Here is a 22,490-nt window from a genome sequence, read left to right on the forward strand (position 1 = left end):
CAACCAGGCCCGGCTGCCTAGTTCTGAGACGCGGTCTGGTAGGCGTACCATCCAACCATGACATTGAAAGGCACCGCGTGTCAGGTACCTCAGCCGTCACCCGAAACTTGGCTCATCTCCGACAGCATCGAAGCAACGTCGGGCGCGGTGCCACTCTCGATGATCTGCTGGACCATGCCAGAAATCTCCCTCCGAGATTCCTCATCAATCGTCCCAGGTGTGCAGGATCTCGAGATGCTGTTGGCCAACACGTCCAGGCAGTCACGGTAGACGTCTGCCTTTTCCGACCGATCAGCGAATATCGCAAGACTCGAGGCGACGTCGCGAATGGCCCGGTCGACGTTCTTGGGAATCGGGACAGCCCGGCGATAGACGATATAGACCATTGTCACGCCGACTTGGAAGCTAAATAGCATCTAGTCGGAAGTTAGCAGCATACGTGGAGTCAAGCAAACCGGCTCGAGGCAAGGCAGCACGTACATCGCCCCAGTGCTTCGGGATCTGGCGCTTCTTCTGCAGCGCTCGGAAGATGCCGACGAAGTCGCAGCAAGCCTGGAGTTTCTCATCGATATCTGGCGAGTCGATATCGGCAGGGTCCAGTCTATAAAGAATCACCCGCGTGATGGCCGCGACGTGGGTCAGCCCTAGAGAACTTGCGTATCCTTCGGTGTTGACACGACTGGAGACATGTCAGCGAGCATGATCTATCCCCTTGCCCACCGACAAACCCCAACCTACCCATATCCGTACATCTGACCATCCTGTGACCACTGATCAATTGCGGCTCGAGTTTCTTTGGTGAACTCTGCCCTAGTTTCGGGGGCCATCGTTTGCGTGGCAGACAAAATTTTGGAATGAATTTGCCGTATGCGACACATGTGAGCGTAATAGCTGAGGTTGAAATTATATGTTGAGCCTGTAGTTACGCCGGGCACATCTGACGACCAAGGCATGATGTATCGAGGCTCGAGTCCGTTTGCATATGCTGGCGTCGTGATCCATTCCTCGGGAGGGTAGGGAGGAATGCAGAGAGTGATGGCGACCACTTTATCTAGCCTTGCATACTGTCAGAAGAAGCGCAGGACAATGATTTGGAGTCAGGGCGTGGAACATCTAGCAGGCTTACATGTAGATACACCACCAAGCTTTGATGGCCATTGCAGTCTCGGCGGTTCCGTCTTGCACAAGACGGTGGAATCCTTTCATCACTGCGAAACGCATGGCCACACCAATGATGTGTCCCAGTCGGGGAGTGCTTTCGCCGTGCAGCGCGTGAATAGCGTACAGAAGCATTGCCTGGAGGCGAACTAGAGGCTTGTACGAGTGATCCGTCAGTATGGTCTGGTCGGCCTGCGCTTGGAGCATCAGGTTGTGATGCTGCTGTCGCGTGAAGCCGTCGAGCTTTGCCTGACGCAAGAGGGAGCCGACGGCGAAGATCTATGCTGACATTAGATAAAGCTCTCGACTGGGAAGAGAAAGAAACTGCTTCACGTACCATTTTAACGAGGTAAGATCTCCAGGCATCAGTGCTTGACAGGAAGATTTCGCCCATTCTCCAGTCTTGATACCCTCGGCTGCATTCTTCTACGTCCAGAAATGGATAGCGCGGATGAATGGTTTCGAAATAGACCTGGAAAAACAAGGCACCTTCGTGGATGGAAACCTCTGCAAACGATGGGGCAGACCCCTGGCCCAGGACGTGTATTGGCATGGCCGGATCGCTGTGCGCGGCGGAGTTCGCACTTGTGTCGTGATTTGCCACATCGCTGACGGAGAAAAGGTTGTCGTCTGACTGTAGCATGTCCAGACCATAGATGATGTTGTTCGAGTTGTCTAGAGGGGCCATGAATGTCATTTCCAGCTGATCCGAACCGCTTCGTGAGTTGGAAAACCCGTTGGTGATCTGGGGATCGCCAAGGTGTTGAGAGGGACCATCTATCGGCTGATCAAGTGACATTCCGGGAGTTGCCACCGTCGCTCCATGCTGAACATCCGTAACCCGTGCTTCGAGTGATTCGATGTATTGAACTGAGTACAGGGCCATACGCTCGCGCTCGGCGGGAATACATTCTGCGCGGAGTCAGTACGAGTTTAATTCGCACAATGATACCTGAAGAATGTGTCCGGCAAGTCGCCCTCAACGACAACATTCGTTTCACAGACATAACTCCAATGCTTTTCTTGAATGCATCCAACGTATAGCGGCTTGGACCATGCCCTCCATATAGTTTGGCTGTGAGCCAGTTCTACTGGTTTAGAGGCCTGACAACCAGCATATGTCGTTCTCAAACATTGCGAGGGAAACAAGGGTAGAGCTTGAGGTCACACATACGGATTAATTCGGATCACTGACCTTCATTGGCCGAAGCACAGTTTTGGCAGTTTGGTGGGCCTTCGCACCTTTGCTTCCTCGTCCGGCACCGCTGACACGCCTTTGCCTTCCTCGGCCGCGACAGGCCCGGGGTTTTTTGCGCTGATCGTGGTGAGGGCTCGGAATTCCCTTCCATTTTTCGGACTCGTGCCATGGGTGAACAAGGATTTTCTGTCCGAGGTGTGAAATCCAACGATTGCTACTGGTACTATGAGGAGGAAGACGGCCGATGTCGTCCGACCGAAGAAAGGCGCAGACCCGTTTTGAGTACTGCGTCGGACATCTTCGGGGCTTGTTTCGGACCAGAATGGGAACCGGGAGGGCATGTTGATAAGGTGTCTCCAACATCACTTAAAACGGGGCCTGTTGAGTAATACAAAAATCTGCCGCGGGGGCGATGTACAAGTGGAGTCAGTCAGCTCACCCCCCGGCCCTGGGAAGTTTGAACAAGAAGACCAAGAACAACAATCAATAGAATCACCAATATAGCCACCTCATCTACTAGAATTCCCTTTCCTAGAGTCCTTACAATACAACCGCACTGTATTCCTATCTCTATACGTCTGTCTGCGACACTAACCTGATAGAACAAAAAACAGTCTACTTAGTAAGATTAACTACTTGTTGACTGATGAACTCAGGTAATCTCCTTTGGAGCTTGAACAAGCCAGGCCACCTTGGCCTGCTCTGCATCTGTTCCTAACAGTATCTCGAACTGAGAACCGGCATCAATCACCCAGCTTTTTATCCTTGGATCGAACATACCCAGAGCGTAGGTATCAATGCTCACCTCCAAGACCTGGCTTTCGTTTAATGTCCCAAGGGCAAGATTGAGAACTTGACACCAGGGGGCTCTTCTTGCTCAAGAGTGATGAAGCGACAGGAAGGTGGCGGCAAGGCATGTGAGTTGCCTGGGGGCGACGAGGGGGCCAACAATCCAGGCATCGGCGATCCCATTACCTACCAGCCGGGACCTCCATCACCTACCTGCAACTCTGGGTGCGGCGTTCTCTGTCGTGGACACTACTGCGTGCCGGGCCCCACTGGCTATCCGCCGGACTACTGGGATCCGCTGGACCGGCGCACAAGCCAACAACGGATCGGCCCCACACAAACCACAACCAGGAACCCGACCACTCGCGGCAGCCCAACCACCCGTGGGCCCATGACGACTGCCGGAGACGACGCGCCGGCCGGCCTTCCCACGCTTACTGGATCAATCATCACTGGAGGCACCGTTCCGTAAGCGTTCCGTACAGCGGCGAAGGCTGTTCCTCGTACACCACGTCAACGATCTGCAACGGGAGTGGCGGTCGCGAAGCCTGCAACACTTACAATCTTTGTGTCCCAACCAAGCCATGTGCGTTTGGTTGGGACAGGTCGGTTGTGGCAGCCCTGGTAACGGCGGTTGCGACTACCTCCTGTTTTGCGCCAGCGGCTACTGTGCCCGTGTTGTCCAGGTGCCCTGCCTCGAGGCAATGATGAACATCTACGCAGGCGGGGCGTCCGGCATTGACATCACAATTACCGTCAAAGAGGACGGTATCGAGACTTGCAAGGGAAAGTCCAATTGCAGTTTCTGGGGTCTCAGACAGTGCAATAAGGAGCAAACCGTCGCTCGGGGGGGCAGCAACAGCATGATGGTCCACTTCAACTTAATCAACTATGAGAGAAGAAGTACAACGCGCAATACCCGATTTATGTAGACATCTCGGCAAAAGACCACAAGTACGATCTCAAGTTTATTCCCTTTTGTTCCATGGACCATGTACTGCCCTTAGCATCCCCTCGGATTCTTTTGCAACTGACCAGGCGCATTCGACGCATGTTGTCGCGTGCATTGGCTTATGTTACCTCTTAATAGGGCAAAATGCGGGCGTGCGGTCTTTGCTTGCAGCTTATTATGACACAACATAGACATACAGAGACCACAACTGTGATTTCAAGAACATGAAGCGTGAGATTCCTGAGCTTGCGTCAAACGAGTCATGGTTTTCTTAGACATTCCCATTCATTTACATATTCACTCAAGGGATAAGACTTTGCGTCATTGTCGCTTTCTAGCAGACTTTCTCTACCGTCCAAGTTAGAATCTGTGTGAGGGATTCTACCCCCTTTTGCCCGAACAGACGCTCTTATTCAAAGTTTTTGCCATTCTCTAGGTAGCTTTTGACACATGGAACCCTTTACCAACCCTTATTCATAGCACCGCGATATGTTTTCTCTTCTTCTGAGTAGCAGTCTTGCTTGAATGATGTCTGTTTCCGGACCAGAACAGCATATCTAATTGATTTGGGTTAATAAAGTACCTAGTTCTAATAGCTAGGTGCAGTTCGGCCTTCTCAAAACCCAATCAAATGCCACTCCAAGCTCATCAGACAAGGTAACGCTGTAATCCCAGATGAGGGGCAGCCAACCTGTCCCGTAATCAGGAAGCGCTGACTTCAACAGATCGACTCGGTCTTTGTCCCAGAACAAAAATCCCATCCACCACCAACGAGCCACCTTTTTCCGTCGTTCTGGCCAGCCGTTGTTGTCGCTGTAGCTTATTCCGGTGCCACGGCTGTGCGGGAACTGCTTGTAGAGTTCCACTCCCCATCGGGAGCAGTTAAGTCCGTCAAGAGCATCAACCCATCCGAAGGGTGGATCTGTGACAGTCATTCCGTACACAATGGGTGGCATTTCAAGCTCACGACGGTGACAATCATCCGAGGTTTCTCCCTCCCAGATGGCATGCCTGAAAGTCGGGTCGGAGTAGCCAAAGCCGCCTTGATCTTGCGTCCAACAATGACTGCTCTCTAGAAAGCTGATTCTGGAGTGACAACTGTCGGGTCTTGCTAGCTGTCTTCTTAAAGATTCCAACTCTCGTGGGTTGTCGACTAGCGCAGCGTATACCGATTCTAACTTTTCCCGCAAAAGGGCAAGATCCTGTGTGTGACTTTCGTAAAACATTGTTTCCCGACGACGATAATCTGGGGCATGCGGGTCAATGACAACAGGTTTGAAGCCGGCCATCGCATTGCACAGCTTGTAGGCAAAAATGTGGGCGCAGACCAATTGCTGTACCTCCCAGGCAGAGAATTGCCCTAGAAAGGCTTGCAGCACTCGATTGTCTGTTTCCTTGTGCGAGAGCTCTGGATGGATGCGATTGAGAAGTTGGTACCGAAAGAATGCCTGTGCCAGACGCTGTCGCTCGACATTGCTCAATGATACGGCTGCGTCTGGGTGGGCCCTCCGCAGCACTGGGAATCTCCACGACGTATACTCTCTAATGAAGAAGTCGACTACGTACTGGAACCGAATGATACTGATAACACTCTCGATGGTAAGACCCGTTGTCGACTTCAGGCCAGCTGGTAAGGATTGATATCTCTCAATCGCTTGACTGGCCCCTTCGTAATCATGTGTTGAATCCCATCCTACTTGTGGAGTGATAGACAGAGCGACAGCATCTCTGATGACGGGGCCTAGATCATTGAGGAGAATGTTTATGAGGATGCTTCTCTTGAATAAAACAAAGCAGCGGTATAGCTTAGGTGAAGCTCGGATGATTGCGTGAAGGCCCCTAAAGGATGTTGATGCTGACAACAGTGCCACCGATACGTCATTCGGCAGATTTTCCAAAGGGCACTTCGAGGCCATGCTCCTGGCATCCTGAGCCATTGCGACACAGATGATGGTAATTCTTGGTATCGGCAGTCTTACTTTAACCGCTAGGGTTTAAACAAAGTCAGTGACGCTCTCTGATATATGGTGAGTTGAGTATTTACATGGTGAGCTGCGGGGAAGACAAGGGCGAGGGTAACTGGAGTCAATACCAATCGCCACCCAAAATCTTTCCTTGGTGATGTGCAAGAGCGGCTATATATGTAAGCGGAAGCGAGGGGGGTCCCCAAGGCGAAAGGCGTACTTCAATATGCATCGTTCTGCTGGCTGCAATAGGCAAGGAGGAGCACAATTAGCTCATATTCCGTAAAAGTCGCAACCAATCATGACGACACTTTGGCGAATACGCCCTACGCCGGCTAGAAACTAAACAATTGGAACCGATCATAGGAATGTAGGCGAGAAATGGCCATGAGCACACGTCGGTGTATGACACACTGTGCGGCCTTTGGTATCGGGTGCGTCGACGTACCTGTTGGAGATTTCTGTTTCACGCCAAGGTAATGAGTCATATCTTTGATGTTCAACTATGTATCGTACCATGCGTTCAATCGACTGCAAGCGGGGCTCGGCACCGATAAGTCCAAGCGAGTCTGACAGCGTCGTTCGTGTTATGAATACAGCGTCAGTTGGTTTTGGGGCCATAATATCCTTGGAGAATATCACCAAACCACCTCTAAATAGTGTCCTGCCCACAACTATATAGACTCTATTTCAAGATGCTTGCAATAAGTGTTACAAGAAGAAAAGTCGACGCGGGTCTGCAGACAGTGGCGCATGTGTCAACTGCTGACACAATGAACAGTCTTGCATCTTCCCCAGAGTCAGATAGGTCTACCACGTAGAGTTAGCCTAAGCAAAAGCGAGGCGAGGAATCCACTTGTGCAACCGTCGAATCGTCGACGAAGAAGCCCAATTCTGTCTAGCAGACGTTGAGTTCTGGAACACCCTTCTGCATAGAACGCACGTATCACCCAACGTAGAGACGCCTTAGTAAGTCGTCTGCTGCGGGATTTTATTCCACCTCAACTAATGAAGTAACATGCAGGCAGTTGGCTTTTCAAATGTTTATTAAACTCGCTAGCACTCACTCCTTGGCAACCAATAGTAGAGGCTTGTTGATAAGACTACCTAGAAAGATATGGTTGTCTCGTCTTTAGCTACGGTTGATGTACTGCGCTGAAGCAACCGAGTCACCATCCTCCCAGTCCTCTCTAACTTCTAGGTAGAAGCCATTGGCGTATTTATCCCCTGTCTTCCCCTGTAGCACAATGCGCAGCCACTCGCCTGGCTTCAACGTTATGCTTCCCGGCTTCTCATTTCCCTGAATGTCCACGGTAGTCCCTTGAACAGGGTGAACGGAGAGCGTGTAGGGCGTCTGCTTGTCCGTCTCCTTGGTCTCGCTGTGTACGTCGCCGTAGCTGGGGGTGCCGACGACATACTTGAATTCGAGCGCCTTCTTGACTGCGTCTGAGGACGCCTCGAGTGAGAATCGGCCTGTCGCTGTCCCCGTCTCGGACGATTCCTGGAAGGCGTCGTCGGCGAACAGACTCGACTTGGACGTACCCGTTGTGATGTTCGTGAACGCCCTGATGATGCTGACGTTCTCCGAGCTGATATTCTTTCCAGTGATGTCAAGCCGCTGCGAGGCGCTGTTAGCGGCAAACCTGTCGGAGGAGAACTCCCAGGTGAGCTGGGACCCCGGAGGATCCGAGAGTGTCTTGTCAACAAAAGGAAAACCTTTGTCAACCATCCAATGTTCCGTGTCGGTGAGCGGTCGTGGCTTCACCGCCATGATGATCATGGCGACGATCATGAGAACGAGCCCGACAATAGCCAGGATCGGCCCGGCCCAGGCGCAAACGGCCATGATGGAGCTGGTAATGGTGGTGCTGACGATTGTGAAGCCGAAATCGACGAACAGGGCGACGCCCTCGACGATGACGCTGAGGGCTTGCACGGCAATGTTGGCGATGCCCATGATGCGGTCGGTCCAGTTCTGCCTGCCCCAGTTCTGGTACAGCGCGAAGCACATGGCGACGACAATGGCGGCACCGATGATGACCATGGCCGACTGGAACATGTTGGCCTTCCAATTGTACTTGGCGGACCCGTCCGCCGACCCCGTCCCGAGCTCCGACACTCCGCCGTCTTCCGACAGCGGGGCGAGTTGCTCCTTCTGCTCGATAGTCTCGACGGTCGCCCGCTCCTTGTAGCGCTCCAGCTCAATTCTGGTCTCGCGGGCCTCGAACTCCAGGAATTCGCTCTTGCCCAATGAGTTGACCTTTTCGTTGAGCCGCATCTCGGGGTCGATGAGGTTCTCCTCGCCGAAGAAGTCTGCCATCTCCTCCTCGGCGATCTTCATGTCCGTCGTTGTCGCCTATATGTAGCATATGGTGTCAGCACAATGCGGAAGTGAAGCTACCTTCTGCCGACGTCTCTTCAAGCGAAATGGGAATAATAGAAAACACTCTGGGGCATTTAGTTAATGGTGTTGGGATGTCGACCTACCGCTTCTGCCGCCGCGGCCGCGAGGAAACGCTGCTTGCCCGCTCTAAAGTCCAGGATCGACTTGAATGCCTGTCCGCCGGACTTGAGCGTGAACACAGCCTGTTGAACGGCCCCGAGAACGAGCTTGGCTCGATCAGCTGGACTGAGACTCGTCCATCCCTTGAACGCGGTGATGGCTGTCATGATATACAGGCCGAGCTTTTGCAGCCGCGTCAGCCAGTCATTCCTGTGCCCTTGTTGAAATCGTTAAAAGGGGAGCCACCGCCGCCGTACTTACAGTGCTGATCACCATACTCGAGTATGCAAAGGCTTTGATTTTTGCTGCCTTCACTTCGTCCTTGATATTCTTCAGAGTCGCCGTTGTCGAGTAGTCAGCGACGGCAACGGCGGCAACTGCGCCTTTGCCCCTGAAGCCGGCCCACGTCTCGCCGATTTTGGTACCGAGTGAGAACTGCGTGTTGGCTCTGGAGATTGCCGCACCTGTCCTGATCGTCTGCTCGAGGAATTCTACACCAAACTGACTGGTCATGGGGAGAGAGAAATGTTGGTTAGTCGATGGGCGGCTCGCCACAGATGTAGATACGAAGGGGGGTATGCTTACGCCTTCTTCGATGCCTCCCAGGACTTGTCGACACCTATCTCGTCCATCAAGTTCTGCATGTCGTCCCGCACTTTCTTCGTGATCTCGTCACCGAAGCCCTCTTTTCCCTCCAACAGGTTCACCCACAACTGCTTCATGGCGTCGTGTAGGAACTGATACTCGTCCTGGATGACGGGGTCGTAGGAAGAGCCCACGTAAGGCATGTTTATACGCAGCTGGGTGCACTTCTTCCTAACGTTCTCTGTCAGCCTCATACACAGAGGCCTCTCGGCATCGGTCCATCCCGCGCCCTTGACGGCTATTGCGATCGGGTCCAGGGCCTGCATGACTGTGGCATCGCGGGATCGTCAGCCTACATCTACGCGGGTGTGCACACACAAAGGGGGAGAGGGAAACGTAGAAACTTACTGTTCCCAATCCTCTGCAACATGTTGCTTTCCTTTTGGCGATCGTTATGTTAGCCAAATGAAAAGAAAAGAAAAGAAAACCATACGAAAAAATTCCAGATGCCTGTCAAGGTCTGGAAAGTTGGAATAAGTACGAACCGAGTTCGATGCACTCCCCAGTGTCTGCACCATTTGATTTAGCGCCGGTCCGATGCCGAACATGTTGTAGAGGGCGGCCGCCCACCGCTTCCCGCCGTTGAGACCCGTGGTCGCAACCTTTCCCCTTCCTGCGCTCGTCGTGCCCATGGAAGGGTCGTTCTTGTAGTTCCGCAGCTGGGGGAGCAGCCGGAGAAGGGTGAACTGGGCGGCCTTCTCGTTGAGGCGGCTATAGTAGTCGTCCTTGCTCATGCAACTCGGGCCCTTACCATCCCACCAGTACCGCAACTTCTTTCGCTGGCCGACGCTGAGCTGCTTGCGGAAGGCGTCCTTGTTTGTGTCCGCGATGGTGGAGATGCGTTGTGCGAGCCACGCCTTGGTATACTTGTCTGTCACCCATGTCCGCAGTCCGGCCTCGAGGTTGGGGCCCAGCTCCGCCGGCACCGTGTCGCCGCCGTCGTCGCTGACCAAGGGCTTCGAGACGCCGACGAACATTTCACGGTCGTGGTCCGACATGTGGTACAGCATCACGCGGTAGATGAGCCTCTGCGTCTGGTCCTGCAGTTCGGAGGGCATCTTCATCTCGCTCAGCTGTTTGGCGCCGGCCCTCTCGTCTTGCGTCACCGGCTGTGCGGCGGCTACCGTTGCCATCGCATACAATTTGGGTGAGACCTCGGTATGTGCCGTTGCCATCAACGTGATCGGGGCGCCGACGAAGCTCCCCGCGGTGCTGCTGGCGAGGATGGACCGCACAGCAATCGTCGGCGTGTCGGTCCATTCCCCGAGGACTCGGTGCCGCTTGCCCTCCTCGCCCAGCATCTATACCCCTCGAACTATCAGCAATCCATTCTCCATTTGTCCTCTTCACAAGAGACACAAGTGAACCACAGAGTCACAGGGTGGCTGCGGGCCATACCTTGGGATCAAACTTCCGGACGATTCCGGTGACGTCCATGGCGTCGGAGCCCAACTCGATTCTCATGACGGAGAAGACGAACGGTAACGTGACGCCCGTTAGGCCGAGGTTGTTGAAGGTGAGGTTCTCGTAGCTGGGCCGCGCCGGGTCCCAGCCGTCGGCCTGCTGCGCAATTAGCTGGGGCCGGGTGCAGCGGAACTCGTACACGGTGTTGTGCGAGACCGGATGGATCGTGTGGAAACACGTGTAAAACTCGTCCACGCGGGCAAAGTTGTGCGACGTCTGCGCCTGGGCGTACGCCGCGTCGCGGATCTGGTCGATGAGCGGGATGCGGGATGCGAAGATCTTGCAAAAGTTGTCAGTATCAACACCAGTGTGTATCACATGTCCTTGGGACGATGTTGCTTTGTCTCTCTCACCTTGCTCTCGCCGTGCATGGCCGTGGTCACATCGAGATACGGTGCCGAGTCCTGGACCGACGCGTCCTTGTCCGACCACTCCGACTTGTCGTACGCTAGCGCGTACGTATCGAGATGCTCCCAGGCCTCTCCCGTCGCAGGAGATGAAGCTGTTGTGACCCCAGGGTTCATGCTTGCCATGTTGATGTTGATGCTCATGCTACTCATCATGCCCATATCCATGCTCGGAGCCCAGGGGTGTTCGTCCGCATTACTCGGGAGGGACAGCATTACAGTGGGCTTCCCGGCGGCGGCGTCGAGTTCCGACACGGAGAACGTGCCCGCCTTGGACAGGGCCATAGGGCCGACGGCGCCGCCCGAGCTCCCACCGAGGAGCACCTGGGCGCGGGGGTCCGTGACAAGGTTCTCTGCCACAAGAGCCGGCGGCAGCGTCTTCTGCGTCGGGTACACGATCACGCGCCGAGCCTGCGCCTCGTCGAACGACTCGGCGTCGGAGCCGTAGAAGACGCTTCCCTGCGCGATCATGAGCGCGTCGTCCAGATACAGGACGCCGTGCTCCCAGCAGCAGTCCCTTGTGCCGCCGCCGCTCTCAGTCCCGGACACCTAGCGGGACCAGGCGAGCGTGCAGTCTTTGAGCATCGCGGCTTCGCAGTAGACGCCGTCCACAGCGAGCACGCCCTCAAAGACAGAGACGGACGGGAAGACAGACTCGGGATGGGCTGTCGGCTCTTCGCCGTCGTCCTGCAGGTTCCACTTCCAATGCAGCTGCTTCACATGCGGCCGAAGCTTGGCATTGTTGGCCGGCACGCTGACCAGCACCAGCGGGTTCTTGCTCGTGTACGAGTCCAGCAGCTGGCCCTCGAGGGCGTCCATAAGCGTCGACCCACCGAACCGCTCGAACAGAGGCTGCAGCTCGCGGAACTGCGCCAGCATGTTCATCTTTTCTGCCGGTTCGACGGCGCGCAGCGTGTCAGAGATGCTCTTGGCCGTAATGTCCGGGTAGTTGAGGTGGACCAGGTAGCCGTTGGCGTGGTAGCTGCGCAGGCCTTCGCGGAGGTGAACACCGTGGATGTGACTACAGTCGGCCTCCTCGCTTCCGATTGACTCGACCGTTACGGGGCCGTAGCTCGCGCCGGTCTCAGTCCGGATCAGCTGGTGGCCGACGCGCAGGTAGCCTACCTCGAGCCACGGGTTCTCCCTGCGCGCACCGTCCGGGTCCAAAGCCCGCAGACCCGTCGTTGTGTGGAAGACATGGTTGGCCGACGCAAATGGGCGCTCGCCGTTGAATCCGTATAGTTGGACCCTGTCCCCGTCTCCGCCTCCGTCACCGACGGTGGCCGGCTGCCGGACCGTTTCATCCGAGCACAGGCCCCACTGCGGCTCGGCGCCGCCCCGGGTCAGCACGCGGTCGCCTTCAACGAGATCCTCAATGTTTTTGGTTCCCGAGGCGACGATCACCTGCGTCCCCGGCCGGAAGCACCCGCCAAACATGTTGGGCCTGAGCCACTGGCTACGCACGCGGTTGCCGGCGCGCGCCTTGAAGAGCGACGTCCCCCAGAACGCCGTCATGTACTGGTCGACAGACTCGCCAAAGGTGCTCGTCACCTGCGTCGGCGCCGGCACGCGCGTGAAGGTTGGCACAACCTTGGTGGTCTCCCTGACATTGTTCACCGCCTGCACGGCGGCGCTCTGGTAGTCGTTTGTCGCCGAATCCCACGAAGCCCAGACGGTCTGGCCCAGGATCTCATACTGGTCGATGTCGTCCTGGATCTCCCACCTCACTATGTCGCCGACGATGCGGTCCTTCAGATGCTCGGCCACCTGCCGCGTGGTCGCGTCGGGGTACCCGTCCAGGGCGAGTACGCCGCCGACGTTGCGGAGCATCTGTTCGATACGGAAGTCTGGGTTGGCCTTGCGGAAGGCCTCGCTCTGTGACTGTTCGATCCAGCCACGAAAGACAGCCACCCAGTGCTTCATGTCCTCACTCTCGGCACTGAGCACCTCGGTCATGCTGAAACCCGGCCCGTGCTTGAGGTACTCGTAGCAGAACAAAAGGGCGATGGTGTAGTCGCGGCTGACGTTCCGGCTGAGAGCATTGTGGTCAAAAGGTGGAGCCAGAAGGAGCTTGTGATAGTTGTCTAGGAAGCCCTCCTCCTCCCGCAGCTGCTGAAGGGTGGGCATGCCGCTGGAGCGCAGATGGTTATTGACGTGGTCCCCGTACATGGGCGTGAGCAGCTTTGTGATCGTTTTCTTGGACAGCTCCTTGGCCTTGTCGGTATCCACCGAGCTGTGGAATCCATAGTCGTCGGAGACGTTGGCGATACATCTCGCAATGCTGGCAGCGGCCAGGAGGTTGACGAGGTCCTGACAGTCGTGATCGTCAAAGGTGGTGCCCTCCTGAGAAACGTCCGGGCCCTGATAGTCAAAGTACTTCAGGCAATTGGTCGACTTGGAGGCCTTTTGCAATTTCTGAGAGTAGTATCCAGAGTCGAAATTACCAAGTCCCTGGAGGACACCGAGAAACTTCTTCACTCTATCCATGATGGTTGGGTTATTAATGATTAAGAAAAGGTTATTTAGATGGTGGTTGAATGGTATTGAGCGGGAACAATATCGTTTGGAACCCGCGTCTGCTTCTACTATTTGAATCTATGCGAGCTCCTAAGGGAGAGATTTACAAAATGCTGAAGTAAAGTGCGGCCTTGAAATCACTATGTCTGCTTGTGACAGCGCCCCTCTACTATCGTTACATCACCCCGGACTGTGATCATGCAGGTTTATTGTTGGAGTCCTTTCCTTTTCGCCTTGTACCCTAGCTTCATCCTGCAACGATCCAAGGAGAAAATCTTGCCTGTGATAGTGGCGCGTGTTTTTGTAAACACGGTGACTTCATCTGCGGCTGGTTGGTAGCCTTTGTGCTTAACCTCGCCTGCAGGACGAGACAAGACTAGAGGAGGCTTTCCATAAGTTCGGTCCCCATGAGACATTTCCCGACGATCATAGCGTTCCGTCTGAGAGGTTTCGAGACACACATCTCACCATATGCTTGATATCGGTTTTCACAGATACACGGAAAGCTTGACTTGGGCGGCGCACACGTCACGGAACAAGCCACTGCTGTCCCCAGCCGTCCCGGTCTGTCGTTTCTAACCGTTCCCGGCGCCGGAGCCTCCCGAGACACTGGCCGAGACAACTTTGTCTCAACGCCCACCCGTTTCCAGGGAACGGCCCGTAATGGACGGTTTACGCGCTTAATCCATATTTGGGAAGAATGATTCTGAGCCAGATTTGTCGAAGGCTGATACTTACGGACTTACCATGATTTAGCGCTGGAATAACCTGGAATAGCTGAGAGCACGAACGGCATTGACTACACCATCTCCGGCCTGTCTCGGTCAATGAGTCAAAAGAGAACATCAAACATGTCGGGTTTAAGAGGCGTCCGATGTTTAGTGGCAGAACTCAACCTACACCAGGAAGATTTTCATGAAGGAGGCTTTTCTGCCGTTTTGTTCCTTGCTTATCTTGGCTAGCAATTGATCAGTGGCTGCTTGTAACAACGATTAAATCTGAGACTGGACAGCCGTGCTTCTGTCTGGTTCTCTTCCCTCTCCTCTCCTCTCCTCTCCTATCCTATCTCCCTCGCCTCCACCTCCTCCGTTTTGACCATGCCTTCCATCGCTTTATTCTGCTTCTCGATGTCGCCAATAATGCTCAATCTCGGAAGGTCATCCAATCTTTTCTTTTCGTTCCCTTGTGGCTTCTAACCCCAAGTTGTGTGTTAGCAAGACCTGGCGTGGGTTGGCATGATGAGAAAGAGAAGGACGCATGTGTCGTGTCTGTACTAGCTCGTGGCTGCCCAATCGTAGGCTTGGCATTGTCCCAAAACGGCAACGGCTGTGTGAGTCCAATGTGCTTATGTCATTCAACTGCTGTATGTTGTCCCATTGAGTAGGCAGTTTGGGTCTGGGGATGATGTAAACACGACAGGTGAACAGACAAGACCGTAGTGGATCTGAGTACGTATCCCTGGACGCCGGCAGGACCATAACATACACAACTGCAATCCGCGGTACGTACTCTGTTTTTGTATCACACTCCCGTCCCTTCAACGTGCCGTCCCGCTGTCTCATGCAAGCTAGTAATTCGTTCCTTGTGGACAGTGAAAGTTGGAAGAACTAAGGACGCTTGCAGGTATGGGAGGGCCATCACGGGATCTGGCAGCTTTGCAGTGCATTGGATTACTAATTCCGATGTTTGCCGCTTAGATTGTCACCCACACGCCTAGCTTCATCGACAAGCTTAGATATGTTCTCAACTCCATGCTTTTTTGGTTACCTCGCGAGCCACGAGATTCACAAGCCCGAAAACCCATAAGACTGGTGCTTTCGGTTTTCGGCGAGATCACTGATGACATGAACATCAGCACAGCGCTAGCTATCAAGAATGTCACCATTGGCGGCTCCAGCCGTGGCGACCTTGTCTACTAGGAGAAGTTCAAGGACAGCGATCTCAATTTCTATATCAGAGTGAAAGCTGTTAATCAGACAGTCAACAGCAAGAATGCACTCGTGTACCAGCGCTGGGCACTGTGGACTCAAACAACTTTCGCCAGGTAAAACAACTTCTCAGTAGGTTGTTAAATGCCTAATTTTCTCAGCTTGATAATCTAAAGTTTTGAAAGTTACTATAGGGCAACGACAGAAAATCAATGCATGTGAGATGCTCTAGTATTTGCACTGTTTCCTTATCACCTCCAGCGGTCGCAGTTGAGAGGATTTCTAGCACTAAAAGACGACATTAGCTTGAATATTTCTGCGATGGCAGAATCCGTTTCGGCGGTCATTCGTGTTCTGCGTTGCTCACTGTACGTTGTCTTCACGAAGTACTGTCTGGAGGTGATGGCAGCCGGGCACTATCCAAAGATGGTTCTCAATGCTCTGGTGGGAATCGGCTCTAGTGCCTGGGTCACCGCAATTGCTGATAAAGATAAGCCTGAAGTGACAAACTCGTAAATGGGATCAATCGCAGTTGCAGTATCTTTGAGATGCTGATCTTCTCTTTGGCACCATATGTCTGCATTATGGTGCTTATCATGCCCTTATCTCTGCTGGGTGCTTCTTATGGAGGCCGGACTACATCGGTCTTTTGATTACCCTATCCTCGGGGTCTCTTAGAACGCCGGGCCAGCAACATCAGCAAACACGTAAGTGGCTAGGATCAACTGCAGTTGCAATGACTTGAAGGTGCTAATCTCCTCGTGGTACCACATTCCTGGGTTATGTTGCTTATCGATCCGCTATCTTTACTTTTATTACAAGGTTACATTTACTCCAGATAATATCTATGAGAGGGGTGCTTATCTTGAAAGTCACTAGCTCACCGGCAACCGGCGGGTTCGGGTTATCGGTCTTCTACCCCATTGTGGGGGTTTCTTAAGTCGCCGGACCAGCGTCATTGACAACCCTTGTTAGAGTGTTATCGCTCAAATGGATGAAGAAACATGATAAATGCAACAGTCGGGCAGCTATGAAAAGAAGAACTCGCAAGATTGGAACTCCATGGTCATCACTTTTTTCAATGATTCGCTGCGTTGTCAAGGCAAACAATCAGATTGTGTTTAGGCTAATCGTGTTCCCTTCTTTGACACCTTGACCAAGATGAAGTGGTCAACTCATCTCTTCTATGTCCTGTTAGCATCGAATGCGCTTGCGGTTCAACCATGGCTTGACAAAGCCCTATCAACGGAAGAACGACTTCTTTCATTCATAGCTCAACTCAACGATACCCAAAAACATGCCATGGTACAAGGTGACACGGAGGTTAGTATAATCACGACTACTCCCATCACTGGATTCAGTTCGTCCGTCGTTGACAAGTTTACACAGCTGACCGATAACGGAACGGGCGTCAACGCCTGTATCGGACACGTCCAGGGAAACTCCACACTCGGCATCCCCGATATTTGCATGGGCGACGGTCCCGCTGGCGTCGGCAACTCCCTGGACAACGTAACCGCTTTCCCGGCTCCGGTGATGGCAGCCAGCTCCTGGAATACGTCCTTGCAGTATGAATATGGCCAGGCACTTGCCCAGGAGCATCTGGGAAAAGGTCGTAACATCGTCCTTGCGCCAACCATCAACATCCTTCGTTCTCCCCTTTGGGCTCGCGCCGCTGAGACTCTATCTGAGGATCCATGGCTGACCGCACGCATGGCGGTTGCGGGTACAATGGGAATACAGAGTCAAGGAGCATTGGCATGTCCGAAGCATCTCGCGGCATACAACCAGGACACCAATAGGTTCGGTATCGGTCCTGAGTGGATAACGGTGAATCCCGTTGTCGACAAGAGAACGATGCATGAGCTCTATCTGCCAGCGTTCAAAGCAAGCGTACAAGAGGCGGATGCAGCGAGCGTCATGTGCTCTTATAACCGACTCAACGGCTCCTTCACCTGCGAGAACGATTGGCTGCTCAACACCACTCTGCGGCAGGACTGGGGCTTCAAAGGCTTCGTGGTCGCGGACTGGTACTTTTCTACTAGAAGTACCGTCAAGGCCGTCATGGCAGGGCTGGACATCTCCATGCCGGGTGGGGACCTGACGAACAGCTACGGATTCCCAGCGTACTACGGCGACCTTCTTGCTGAAGCCATCAATAATGGATCAATCCCGCGGGGGCGTCTCGATGATATGGTCGAGAGAGTCTGGCGCTACATGTTCAAGCTAGGACAAGTTGACAATCCGGTGGAAGGCGACTCCACAGCTCATGTGCGCACCCAAGAACACCTGGATCTGGCGCAGCGGATGGTTGAAGACGGTGCGGTACTGCTCAAGAATGCCCAGGACACGCTCCCTATTTCCTCTGAGAAGTACTCCAAGATTGCAGTTTTTGGAATTGGGGCGACCGCCGAGAACCAAGTCTCAGAGAACCATGGCGGCTTTGTTATCGACTCCACTATGGTTGTTCAAGCACCCCTTGACGCCCTCCAGCGCCGTGGAAGCATCGAAAACATCTCAGTCGAATACGCAGAGACATATCCCGGCACCGGACAGTTCCCCACAGCTCCCTCACGTATGTTCCGGGACGGCGGCGTGAACGTAACGTACTACGAGACCACCGACTTCTCTGGCCCTGTCATCAAAACAGACTTCGTTCCCAACATCACAATCGCCACCTATCCTTCTGCGCTGTGGAAATCGTACCCGGATGTCTTCTCGGCTATTTATGAGGCAACCTTTCTCCCAAACACGACTGGCATGTACCATTTCTCTATGTATGGTCAGGGTACCGCACTCTTGTATCTGGACGATGTCCTTTTGGCCAACATGTCATTCGCGAACTTTGGTAACTACGTCCAGGGCAATGCATACCTCAAATACGGATCCGAACACAAACTCGTGATCAAATACGATATGGGTTACTCGCTGTCCACCGGCGGATACGGTGTCACCCTCGGCGTAGACGTCGGCAACGAAACTCGAGACTCCGTGGCCGAGGAGCTCGCTGGGTGGGCAGACCTGAGCATCATTTTCGCTTCTGATCGGCTTTCGGAAGGCGCCGACAATGGAATGGGACTCTCTTTGCCTGGCGATCAAAATGCGCTCATCAGCCGACTGGCCGGCCTTTCCAAAAGAACGGTGGTCATTCTCAACACGAACTCAGCGGTTCTCATGCCCTGGATCAAGGATGTGGATGGCGTAATGGAGATCTGGTATCCGGGTCAACAGGTCGGTCTGGCGCTCGAGCGCCTCCTTTTCGGTGACGTCAGCCCGAGCGGAAAACTGCCTTTGACGTTTCCGAAAAGTCTGAAGGACACGATACAGATCAACACAGACATCGACGTGCCATACTCGGAAGGTCTATACGTGGGGTACAAGGCTTATGACCAAAGCGGCGCAAAGCCTTTGTTCTCGTTCGGGCATGGGTTGACGTATTCCACGTTCAACTTGGAAGACTTGGAAGTCTCGTTGACCAAGGACTCTTTCGTTGCCAGGGCAACACTAAGAAATGAAGGAGCGCGAAGCGCAAAACAGGTTGTCCAGCTCTATGTCGGGTATCCTGATGCTGCCAAAGAGCCGCCGAAGCTGTTGAGGGCGTTTGTGAAGACTGAAGTTGAGGCTGGCGGTGCGGAGATTGTTGAGTTGGTCGTCAAATTTGAGGATCTGAAGATATGGGATGACGACACTGACGAATGGAGATTGGTGGGCGGCCAATATGAGATCCTCTTGGGATTCTCAGCATCTGATATCCGGTTACAGCAGACTTTGGACATATAGCCTCAACGGTCTGCCAAGTATGTGTCATTGCCTGATTTGGCAACCTGTAGCTACCGGCCTGAAAGAAGGCGTTAGGTTGAGTACGTAGGGTGCAAGTTTGAACTTTGAGGTCGAGGTCATGTGCTTGTAAACATGGAATGGTGTTATAGAGAAGACACTCCTGGCCTAGTACAAGACCCCTTCATGCACAACTTCAGCACGGCATCAATTACTTCCAGTCGTCACTTGAAAGAGTCTGTTGATAAGTCCAATTTTACCTTCTAAAAAAGTTTAAAAAGTTTGCGACGTTTTCAGGATTATTATTCTTCTTTAAAAGGCCACCTACTTTCATCATCATTTGTTCTTGTCTTGTACTGTTGGAACAGAGCCATTAGAAGACAACTGGGGTGACTATCAAGTTTTGAGCGGCGCCAACACACTTACGCCTTTAATAAGTTTTAGAAAAGTCTAATATAGGCAACTTAAGCCCACAGTTCGCCAGTTCTGCAGATAGCTTAATAGGCTGCACCTAGGCTGTTGCAACAACGAAGATGTTAGGAACCCGTTTCATATGCCGGATTAGCACTGCATTTACTATAGGAGAGCTTCCTAAGCCTGTGTCTAAATAAGGACGTCCTTTCGTCGCATTTGATTCGAGTAGCGCTTGGCTAGTGATATCAAAATAGACTCCAGAAACCTATCATCTGGCACCCCTTTGTCAGCTGGATTATCCACGTCCATCTCAGCTCTGGCCCGGACCAGGTGACGTCTCTGATCCTGGGCGGCGGAGAGGGCAACGCCCCCTTTGTGGATTTGATGAATTCTTGGGCCGCTCCGAGCCTCTGGACCGCCATCAACATCTTTGGCTGGCTGAGGTGAACTTTCAACCAAGACAGGAAGGCCGGCTTTATCGAGAAGAGCATCAGGTCTGAGCAATGGGTCAACAAGAACCACCCTTACTTGTCGCTGCACTTGCTCATCATCCGTGGCCTGCTGGCTCTCGGCAATTTTCCCGCGTGATTCCAGCACGTGCTCGGTCGCTCGGAGAATAAAGCCATGAGCGTGGGCAGAAACGCCGAACTGCGGAAGACGAACAAGCAGGCCGGCGCTCTTGACTAAGTTTCCCGCCCAGGCTACTTCTCCGATGAGACGCCCGACCCGACGACCAAAGATGCCAAGACATGGATGGTAGACGATCTGTGGATCGATGATGAGCAGCGACTCGCTGGCCAGGGCGCCAGCTGCATACTCTTGGACCTCGCTTCCAAAGCAGCCTCAAAATACACATTCGAATTACGAAACCCTGGATAAGACAGCACGTAATAAAGCCTAGAAGGGTATAAAAGTACATTCAACAACTTTTTTTGTTCATCTTATATATTTCGGTCTTACTTGGGCACTTTCTGAATGGAATAGGTAATCTAGACTATATGTCTGCGCGCCATGTAGGTTTCTTCCAGGAGTCCTCAGCAGCAATCAGTTCTGCAGCCCGCTCGCCGACTGCTAACACTGTAAACATTGGGTTGATTGTAGGAATTTCCCGGAAAATACCAGCATTAGCAATGCGCAGTCCACTCAAACCTCGGACCCTAAGTTGCGGGTCTACAACAGCCATTTCGTCACGCGTAACATCACCCATCTTAGTGGTTCCGCACGGGTGGTACACTGTATGGTGGACGCTGCGAGCATATTTGCTGATGTCGTCGTCAGTCTGGTAGGCTGGACCTGGCGCTACCTCTCGTTTCAACCATCCTTTAAATGGACTTTGCCGGGCGATTTTACGGGCCGCCTTAATTCCCCAGGTCATGGGTGCAGCATCGTATCCTTCGGGATCGGAGAAACACTGAAAGTCGAGGGCCGGGTTGACGGCAGGCTTGGCCGACGTGAGATAAACCCGGCCTCGCGAACGGGGTCGGGGGATGTTTGGAATCATGCAGAAGACGTAAGGGTCGGGGATGAATTCGAACCCAGCTCGCTCGGTATGGTGGGAATAGGGGGCCTGATAACAGTGCATCATCAAGTCCGCCACATTCCCGTCGCTGCCGGCGGCGTCTGTTGGCTCTCGCCGTAGGAAGAGCCCGGCATCAGAGTTCATCGTGGTCTGGTTAGGCGGGACCGGCCTGTTTAGCTCCCACATGATGATTCCTTCCGGGTGATCCTGGAGGTTCTCGCCGACGCCAGGAATGTCTTTGACGACGTCGATTCCCAGCCCTTCGAGCTGGCTCTTGGGGCCGAGGCCGGACAAAAGCATGAGCCGTGGCGTATCTATGGCACCGGCGCACAGAATGATTTCCTTCCTGGGGACGATGACACGTTGACCGCCCGACTTGAGGGAAATCATAGGGCTAGTCGCCACGTCCTTCTCAATTTTGATTTTGGAGACGTGCGCTTCAGTCAAAACAGTTAAGTTCGGGCGACGCTCCTCTCCGCAGATGATGGGATGGATGTAGGCGACAGAAGCGCTGCTTCGTTGGTGGGTGTCGGGATTGTATGCAATGTTGAAAAAGCCGGCCCCCTGCTCCAATTGGCCCTTGTCAAGTATCTCGGCGTTGAAGTCCTGAATCACTGGAATTTTCATTGCCGTAGAGCATGACTGAACCCAGTCCTTGGTCAGTTGGTTGCGATGACGGTTGTGGACAGGCTGCACTTGGTTGCGCAGCTGATCCACGTGTTGCATCATAGTCACCCAATCCCAGCCGTGGCAGCCTTGAGCAACCCATCGCTTCATGTCGTACCGGAATGGGCGAAATGCAATCATGGTATTGTGGGAAGAACATCCGTCCAAGACTTTGGCTCGTGACTGACGGATATGGCTGTTCCCATTGGGCTGCTCCGTTGTCCCGTAATCGTAATCAAGGTCACCACCAAGAACGCTCTGCCACTCTTTGAGGTTCTGAAAGTTGGGGATGTCGAAATCGCTCGGACCGGCTTCGATGATGAGCACCCGGCGCTCTGGTATTGGGCAAGCCGGGCGCCCAGGACGCAGCCAGCGGTGCCTCCGCCGACAATGACGTAGTCATAGGCCCTGTCGGAACCTACGGGAAGAACCGTGGTTGTCATGATGGCGGTGTTGGAAGATGTCTCCTTCTTCTGAGCGTCTGCCGGGTGGGTTCCAGTCTAGAGAGGGGTGACTAGATGAAAAGATACGATGAACAGTCAAGGGTTGGTCATGAGACTTCTTATGAAGTAAACATGAGGGGAGTGGA

General features: G+C 53.5%; 8 protein-coding genes across 8 annotated transcripts; 2 read left to right on the top strand and 6 right to left on the bottom strand.

Annotated features, from left to right (window-relative positions):
- Window positions 1–89: 89 nt before the first annotated feature.
- CH63R_13462 (Fungal specific transcription factor domain-containing protein) lies at window positions 90–2,697 on the bottom strand (the record flags this gene model as incomplete). The annotated part of the gene is made up of 7 exons (XM_018308436.1): window positions 90–416; window positions 481–679; window positions 739–1,056; window positions 1,127–1,437; window positions 1,496–2,070; window positions 2,197–2,233; window positions 2,401–2,697. The coding sequence occupies 7 exons, from the start codon at window positions 2,695–2,697 to the stop codon at window positions 90–92; spliced, it is 2,064 nt and encodes a 687-aa protein (XP_018150754.1).
- Window positions 2,698–3,242: 545 nt separating this feature from the next.
- On the top strand, window positions 3,243–4,077 carry CH63R_13463 (Glycosyl hydrolase family 18; the record flags this gene model as incomplete). The annotated part of the gene is made up of 2 exons (XM_018308437.1): window positions 3,243–3,608; window positions 3,751–4,077. The coding sequence occupies 2 exons, from the start codon at window positions 3,243–3,245 to the stop codon at window positions 4,075–4,077; spliced, it is 693 nt and encodes a 230-aa protein (XP_018150755.1).
- A 616-nt stretch (window positions 4,078–4,693) lies between these two features.
- On the bottom strand, window positions 4,694–6,034 carry CH63R_13464 (uncharacterized protein; the record flags this gene model as incomplete). The annotated part of the gene is made up of 1 exon (XM_018308438.1): window positions 4,694–6,034. The coding sequence occupies one exon, from the start codon at window positions 6,032–6,034 to the stop codon at window positions 4,694–4,696; it is 1,341 nt and encodes a 446-aa protein (XP_018150756.1).
- Window positions 6,035–7,193: 1,159 nt separating this feature from the next.
- On the bottom strand, window positions 7,194–8,731 carry CH63R_13465 (uncharacterized protein; the record flags this gene model as incomplete). Its single annotated transcript, XM_018308439.1, has 2 exons — window positions 7,194–8,417; window positions 8,549–8,731. The coding sequence occupies 2 exons, from the start codon at window positions 8,729–8,731 to the stop codon at window positions 7,194–7,196; spliced, it is 1,407 nt and encodes a 468-aa protein (XP_018150757.1).
- A 414-nt stretch (window positions 8,732–9,145) lies between these two features.
- CH63R_13466 (uncharacterized protein) lies at window positions 9,146–11,551 on the bottom strand (the record flags this gene model as incomplete). Its single annotated transcript, XM_018308440.1, has 5 exons — window positions 9,146–9,477; window positions 9,558–9,588; window positions 9,695–10,510; window positions 10,608–10,952; window positions 11,027–11,551. The coding sequence occupies 5 exons, from the start codon at window positions 11,549–11,551 to the stop codon at window positions 9,146–9,148; spliced, it is 2,049 nt and encodes a 682-aa protein (XP_018150758.1).
- Window positions 11,552–11,629: 78 nt separating this feature from the next.
- Window positions 11,630–13,567, bottom strand: CH63R_13467 (uncharacterized protein; the record flags this gene model as incomplete). The annotated part of the gene is made up of 1 exon (XM_018308441.1): window positions 11,630–13,567. The coding sequence occupies one exon, from the start codon at window positions 13,565–13,567 to the stop codon at window positions 11,630–11,632; it is 1,938 nt and encodes a 645-aa protein (XP_018150759.1).
- A 3,260-nt stretch (window positions 13,568–16,827) lies between these two features.
- On the top strand, window positions 16,828–19,305 carry CH63R_13468 (Glycoside hydrolase family 3 domain protein; the record flags this gene model as incomplete). The annotated part of the gene is made up of 1 exon (XM_018308442.1): window positions 16,828–19,305. The coding sequence occupies one exon, from the start codon at window positions 16,828–16,830 to the stop codon at window positions 19,303–19,305; it is 2,478 nt and encodes an 825-aa protein (XP_018150760.1).
- A 600-nt stretch (window positions 19,306–19,905) lies between these two features.
- Window positions 19,906–22,344, bottom strand: CH63R_13469 (GMC oxidoreductase; the record flags this gene model as incomplete). The annotated part of the gene is made up of 4 exons (XM_018308443.1): window positions 19,906–20,061; window positions 20,245–20,525; window positions 20,836–22,177; window positions 22,210–22,344. 4 exons carry the CDS (start codon window positions 22,342–22,344, stop codon window positions 19,906–19,908), a joined length of 1,914 nt encoding a protein of 637 aa, XP_018150761.1.
- Between the last annotated feature and the right edge of the window lie 146 nt (window positions 22,345–22,490).

The sequence above is a fragment of the Colletotrichum higginsianum genome, chromosome 10 (assembly GCF_001672515.1).
Source record: "Colletotrichum higginsianum IMI 349063 chromosome 10, whole genome shotgun sequence".
NCBI classification, from domain to species: Eukaryota; Fungi; Ascomycota; class Sordariomycetes; order Glomerellales; family Glomerellaceae; genus Colletotrichum; species Colletotrichum higginsianum.